The 7,609-nt window shown below is 29.7% G+C and overlaps 1 protein-coding gene across 1 annotated transcript; it reads left to right on the plus strand.

Moving 5' to 3' along the window:
- Window positions 1-4,147: 4,147 nt before the first annotated feature.
- Window positions 4,148-7,316, plus strand: LOC130979303 (RNA-binding protein 1-like). The gene is made up of 6 exons (XM_057902713.1): window positions 4,148-4,396; window positions 5,625-5,761; window positions 5,857-6,148; window positions 6,264-6,325; window positions 6,422-6,503; window positions 7,013-7,316. The coding sequence occupies exons 1-6, from the start codon at window positions 4,315-4,317 to the stop codon at window positions 7,126-7,128; spliced, it is 771 nt and encodes a 256-aa protein (XP_057758696.1). The 5' UTR covers window positions 4,148-4,314; the 3' UTR covers window positions 7,129-7,316.
- The last annotated feature ends 293 nt before the right edge of the window (window positions 7,317-7,609 follow it).

Raw genomic sequence — 7,609 nt, forward strand, 5'->3', positions numbered from 1 at the left:
ATTTTTTGGTCAAATTAATTTAATTTGTCTAACCTAATTTTGATAAAATAACATAATTTAAATGATTATATGTGTTAAATTTTAATTATTAAAATATATCTTTAAAAAAATTTCTATGGGAGCATCCCCTTTTAAAAAATAAGAGAAATTACTTGTATTTTATTTTTTCTTTCTTTTAAAAGTTGAATAAAAGATAATATTTAAATGATACTTAGTTGCACTAATATTAAAATTAAGAAGAGTATATTTAGATATAATTTTTCGAAGGGTATCTTTAGGTAGAAAATCTCAAAAAGTATCTTTATTTTAAATTAATGACCATGTTGTGTTTTTTTTTTAAATGTTTATTACAATAATAAAGACACATTTTATCGAGTATCATCTTCTCATAAAATACATACATGTAAACACAACACTGAATTTTTGTTTTATTTTTATTCTTGTTAAATATCCTGTAATTGTAGTGAATAGTTGTTTAATTTGAGCATGCATGAGTCATTAGATGAGTAGTTATATTGATTCATCATAACTATGTGCACTCATCTAGCTAGATAGTTACATGAGTGATGATTCACTTATTGATTCAAATTAAAGATGGATGATATTACAAAATTATTTTTCTAAATGGTTAGTTGTCTTTTTTTATTTAAACATCAATTATTTTTTTGAATAAATGGTTGCTACAACAATTTTTTGTGTGTTTTTATGATTTGCTATCAACTAAAAAAAAATGTCTTAATATATACTGGCACATATAATAAATTATAATAAATAATGTTACCAAATTTTTTCACACTAGTCATAAATAAGTGAATAACATAGCAAAATGGAAAGAGATAAGGACAAGTGGCGCCACACCACACACAAGCATATATATAGCACCCAACGGGAAGAGAAAAAAAAAAAGGAGAAATGTTGTTTATATTTTTAATGTTGAAGTTGGTTTTAGTTTTACATTTAAATTTTACAATTATGTTATATATATTATTTATATAAAATATATATTAAAAATAAATTAAATAATACATATATTTATATATAAATATATAAATAATTAATTTATCAACTAATTATATATATATATATATAATATTTTTGTAAAATCTTATTTTATTTCAGTTTTATTTTAAATGTTTTGTATAATTTTATATTTTACCTACTCTTTTATTTTTTTCTGATGGTAAAGATTAGTAATTTCTTTTTTCATTTTTATCCTTCCATAATTTGACGCATAGACCTGTTATTATCCTTTGAGATTTCTATATTTAGTTATTTACAACGCAATGCTGGTGGCATCCACAATGATAGAGGTGATTAGGTAAAAAACTAAAAATAAATAATAAAATTTTATATTTATTATTTTACATCAAAATACAAACATTTATTAATTTACATAGTATCATACAATTTTATAATTAATGTCTGCAAAATAGAAAAAAAAAGTTGTTTTTGTACAATTTTATACAGATAATACCAGCAAAATTATAACAGGAGAAAATAAATCAATTTATTGAACTTTAAAACATAAATATTAATAAAAAATATATTAATTTAAATTTAAATAAAATATAAAAAATAATTTAAATTTTGTGTTTAAATTTAAATTTTAAAAAATTTATATTTTTATAAATTTATAAATTTAAAAATAAATGATAAATTATTTTTTAAAATTTATTAAAAATGATCATTTTGTGTATTAGCATCTAACTAACTTTACTGAGATTTTTAATATTAAAAAAATAATATAAAATATAATCTTTTAAAGTGATGGCATAAGAATCGAAATTTAAATTTTTTAGATAATAAATAATGTCATCAAAATATTTATTCTATATTTAGTTTTAAAAATTAAATAATAATTTAATTGATATAATATTTTAATTATTTTTTAAATTATATTTTATTTAGATATAGTTGATTTTTTTATATATTTCTGATTTTGAAAAAAATCCAAATCATTTCTAAACATTCAGATATAAAATATACATTAAATAATTAAAATAAAAGATAGAACAAGAAGCCCCACATGCTTCGCTACAATGCGTGGTGGTTAATTACTTTAATTAGCTGGTCCCTTAAACTTAAAGTGAATTATTTTTTTACTTTTTTTTTTAAATATTTGTTTACTTATTTATACTTTGATAGAGATCCTCACACGGTACAAACAAGACGATACATTTAAGGGAAGGAATAGTATAAATAATCAACAACATTTTAGAATAACGTGTAAACAATATGAATTAATAGGATTAAAAAAATAAATTAATCTTAATTTTAATTAGTAGTATTAAATTAAGATGTAATATATTTTTATTTAATTAATGATTGTTCATATTATTTAAAATAACCATTATTTATCTAACACTCCCCGTAAAGTGAATTAACAAAGAATCAAAAAATCAAAACCCAAATCCTATATGGCAACTAGGTTAGCTGGTCCTACTTATACCTTATTTATTGTTCTAAGAAATGGTTTATTTCATTTTAGACATGTGCCGAAAACTTGAAGCTTTTTTTTTTAATTTATATTTTGCAATCTAATAATTGATTCCATTTTTTAAAAAATTAAAATTATTAACACAAGATATTTGCTCGTTAAAATTTTTCAAATGGAAACTTTTGACTTCAGTTAAAAGTTTTAACTCAAGAATTCCTTCTTTTTTCGAATGTATTAACAAAATTTTAGAAGAAATTACATGTAAAACTTTTTGCTTTGTCTTTTTCTAGTGTTCTGGGTTGGATTGCTTGTGAGAGGTGGAAAACAGTACCTATGGCTAATGTTCCAAAAGGATTTAATAAGGCCTCTAATCTATATTGAATATGAATACTGATGAGGTGGTACAATTAGTTAAGGATAGTGGGCCTTTGCCTATTGTCTATTGCATTACCGGTCCTAAAAGTTAGCCCATTAGTGTAACCCATCTAACCTACCTTAAGCAGTTAGAGAATTTCATCTTAAACAAACACAGAGCCATGTCTCCTGACCAAACAAAAAAAACGAAACCATTGTCCAAAAGAAAAACACTAAAGCAAGAAAAGAGAAAAAGGAAAGAAATGAGACAAATTACAATGATAAAATCCTAAATCCTTAACCAACTTGGTTGGTCGAGTAGTCCGCTTAAGCAAATGTCGGGAGTTCGAATCCCGCCTTGTACATGCAGCAACTCATTGGCCAGTGGCAGACCCTTAAATAGAGCTCAAATTCGCGACGGATTAGTCCTTAACCTGTCGAGTTGGGGGATACCATTTGGGTAAACAAAAAAAAAATCCTAAATCCTTATAATACCGAAAAACAAAAGAGACAATGATATTTTGGCTATGAGGCATGGGTAGTTCCTGATTTGCCGCGACTGCGTATAAGACATATTTTTGAGATGATATTTATTGATATTCGTCTGACACGTGTGTTTTATGTGTTTAATTGTATCTTAATAAAAAATAATAAAAAAATTCGAACACGTTTAGACATACTTAAATACTATAATGTATTAACATATTTATCATGAACTTTTGTTGTGTCTTCTTCTGCAAAGAGACTGTTTCTCCTTCTATGGATTCTAACTCAAGATAAGATGGACCAATAACAATGAAAAGCCCAAATGCCAAATCTCAACTTTATTGATACTCTGAAGTTCAATAACCCAGTGTTGTTTGAAATAATACAGTCTATAGGAACCCAATTCGAACCAAAAAACAAAAATGCCAAGTCTTGTAAATCAATTCTCCAATATTATTGCACTTCTACATGGAAAAGGTTAATTCAAGAATAGAATATTTCAATTTGCTATGAAAATAATTTATCGCAATATACAATAAGGATTGTATTTTATAATTGTCAATTATTTTCTTAATTATTTATTATTCTTCATATTTACATTTATATATCTATACGTTTATACATTTATTATCATATTAATAAAAACTGCCCCAATAGGCCGAAATCTTACAATAATAATTTTGTAAAAAAAAAAAACACATATAAAATTTATGAAAATAAAATTTAAAAACATTTGATTTTTTATTGAAAAATGTTTGATTCTCATTCAAATAATCATGATAAGATAAGATCCCAAAAAAAAAAAACAGAAAAAAGGATAAGATCATAAGAATTAAATTATTATTATTATTATTATTATTATTATATTGCTCTGAAGCTGGGGTAGACGGGGGTAGCTCCAGAAGGGAGTGAGAAAATAGCACGGAGCTTGTTCAGCTGCATCATCAGCACCCTACGCTCGATTAGGGTTTCTCTTCCAAAATTCATTCTCCAAATTAAGGTTTCCTCGTTCCCCTTTTCCTTCTCAATCCCTCGCCATGACCGACGGCTTCTGGAACCGCCAGCAGCAGGCCATGCTCCCTCACGCCGGCATGCTCAAGCGACCTCGTTCCGACTACGGTAATTCCCTCTTCAATCCATTCATTTCTCCTCTCAAATTTTAAATATTTCTTTCGTTTTATGTTTTACCAATTTGGATTCGGCCTTTTCATGCAATTTTACTAGTTTCTGGCTTCTCTGGGATCTGTTTCGAGTAATTTTATTAGGTTTTTCTTTCGTTTGGGGGCGGCTTCTTAGATGTGTTGTGTGATGCTAACTAAGTTAGTGTGAGAAGGTGATCGCTTTCTGTTCTTTGGAAATTTTGTTAATTTAGAGGTAAGCATGGCGTTTCGTGTTTTATGCTTCGTATAGGGTTTGTACCCTATAGAGTGCAACCTTGTGGATAATGTAGTTGATAATACTTAGTTCCTCACCATAGCTTACATGCACTATCAGATTAGTCTTCGGAGATCTTTGTAATTGTATTAGTCCCTTGGATTCGAAAATAGTTGGACAATTGGAGTGGCATTTCCAGGCCTAATGGGGTGACTCATGTATCTTTTAGGGATTCAAATAGGGTGTACCCTATTTGTTTATTTATTTATTTTGTTTTTACATATTATGATGATAGGTAGGTCTAATATGCTAATAACTAGATGCTCAGATTGGTCTTTGAAATATACCCGTAGCATTGATTTGGTTCTTCAAAGATATTTTACATTAAATTGGTCCTTCATGTTATAAAATAAATAGAATGCTAAGTACCAAATCGATGTCTAAAATATACATTGAAGGACTAACTTGATCAAAAGAAATATTGAGAGGAATAACTTTAAGACGCATGTTAATCATGATTATGCAATTATTCGAATGACTACTTTTTATTTCCATCTTCTTTCCTCCATCAATCTAATTGTTATTTGCTGTATTTTCATATAGCAAAAATTTGTACCAGGTGGCATTGCTTTGTTTTTTATTCCTACTGACCTTTTCCCCATTTCTCTGTTTTGGCTTTAGTGGATGTTTCACTTGAAAGGAAATAGAGGGGATGGGTAATGTTTATTTGGAAGTTAAAATGTCTACAAGGGGTTTATTGGAAGCAGATGCATTATATGGACCATGCATTATATGGACCTGGTTGAATAGAGATTGTTCCACTAAATAATGTTTTCAACTTATACGTGGAGTTTGTGTTTGTAATTTAACATGGGCAGAGTTATAAGCTAAACTAGTTTTACTGTGTTTGTATTTTGTCAACTCTGTGTTTCTGCTCCCTTGTTAGGTTTTCACTTTTATTTTCACCTTGCAGATATACCAACTTCTGGTCTGACATCAGGTAATGAGTTGCATAATTATATTGCTCGTGACAATGACCGAACTGGTCATGGAATGATAAAGGACACAAAAACAATTGGGTCTGCATATGACCGCTACCTTCAGAGTGGGGTAATATTTTATCAAGTTTTTTTTAGTATATTTTTCTTTTTGGGTTCTCTAGTTGCCTCTTGCTTTTTGTAGTAACATTTTATATGATTTTGAAGCAACTTTCATCGTTCACTTCCGGCGAAGCGAGTACAATTGGTGGTCTCGGATTGTCAAGGGGGGTTGGTGGATTGCCAGGTCAATCATTAAGTGATCCTTCTCTAATCGGGCGTCATGGAGTTGGCGGTCCTGATCTTGCTCCAAATGGGCGGGGGGTTGGTTATGGTGGTCAGCTACCAGGAGATGCAGTTTCTAGGCCAGGGCCAGAAACGGTTCCTCTACCTCCGGATGCTTCAAGTACTTTATATGTTGAAGGTCTCCCTTCTGATAGCAAAAGAAGGGAAGTGGCTCGTATCCTTTTTCTGCAGATGCACTGCTTTAGAATTCAATTCTGTTATTTACTTTTGTTTTATGAGCTTTTCTTTGGTTTTAATTCTGTTTTTCACATTCCTTGATGTTATCTTAGACATTTTTCGTCCCTTTGTTGGATATAGAGAAGTGAGGCTTGTGAGCAAAGAATCCAAACATGTAAGTGTACTGTTAGTAACATTATTAGCTTCTCCAATTTTGAGTGTGTGGATGATCAGTTGAAATTCACTGTGACTTCTTTTATGATCATTGCAGCGTGGTGGAGATCCTCTTATTCTTTGTTTTGTGGATTTTGCAAATCCAGCTTGTGCAGCAACTGCAATGAGTGCCTTGCAAGGTAGCATTTACTAAAATTCTGTATTTGTTCATGTGAATCATCTAACTGAATCATTTAAGTATGTGATAACTTAGATGAAGCTCATCAAATTAGAGGATACATTAACCTGTTTGGTAGATACCCTAAATTTGACTATTTCGTTATAATTATGAATCATAGTAAAAGACAAAAAAGCCTTGAGGTACTTAATTTGGGTATTTCTGAACTTCTGCTCTCTTCCATTTTAGGATTGTGTTTTCCTCATCTAGTAATATATGACTAAATTTTGGTTATATATTATATATACATTGATCCCCTGAAATAAAGTAGTGAAAGGAATTTGTCTTATTCTCCTCTTGCTCTCTTCGGTTATCTTAATTTTATACTGTATAACAATCGGTTGGTATTCTAATTTTGTTACGAACAGATCATTGAGGTGAAGTTAGTGATAATCGATGTTGAATGATTCTCTAAATTGTGCATAAGAGGTTATTTTTAGCATTTCCTAACCGTTTGGTTTTATGATGCAGGGTACAAAGTAGATGAACTCAATCCCGAGTCTAGTCACCTTCGGCTTCAGTTCTCTCGATTTCCTGGTCCTAGAAGTGGAGCTGGACCTCGTGGCGGTGGCGGTGGCAAGAGGTGAGTTGATTCACATAGGCCAAGATGAAGCACAATTTTCTTTAAACAAATCTAACAAATGTGGATATTTTGGGTTACATATTACTGTGGTGTATCATTATTGCTAACTTTGTTATGGATATTTTGTCTGATTTATAGTAGATTTTATTGTGTTGTCCAAAACAATGTGGTATTCAATTTTTTTCACCGTTATTCTGGTATGATGGTATGCATATGCACTTTGGTTAGAGCTGTCTAAATGAGTTACGACTCGCCAGTAGGCTTAGTTTGCTACTACAAATGGGCGTGTTACAAATGACTCATAACTGCCTAGTTAAGCGGATTCGTCCAACGACATGAGTTAGTTTAGTATGAATAAACGTACGATAAAATTTCTTAACTTGCATGGACTGAAACCCACTCTTCTTAAGATGTCCAAATATGGTCTTTGGCAACATTTTCGTCCAATCATATTACTTGCGTGATCTTAGCCATCTTAAATGTCT

Source organism: Arachis stenosperma, chromosome 5 (genome assembly GCF_014773155.1).
Source record: "Arachis stenosperma cultivar V10309 chromosome 5, arast.V10309.gnm1.PFL2, whole genome shotgun sequence".
Taxonomy (NCBI): domain Eukaryota; kingdom Viridiplantae; phylum Streptophyta; class Magnoliopsida; order Fabales; family Fabaceae; genus Arachis; species Arachis stenosperma.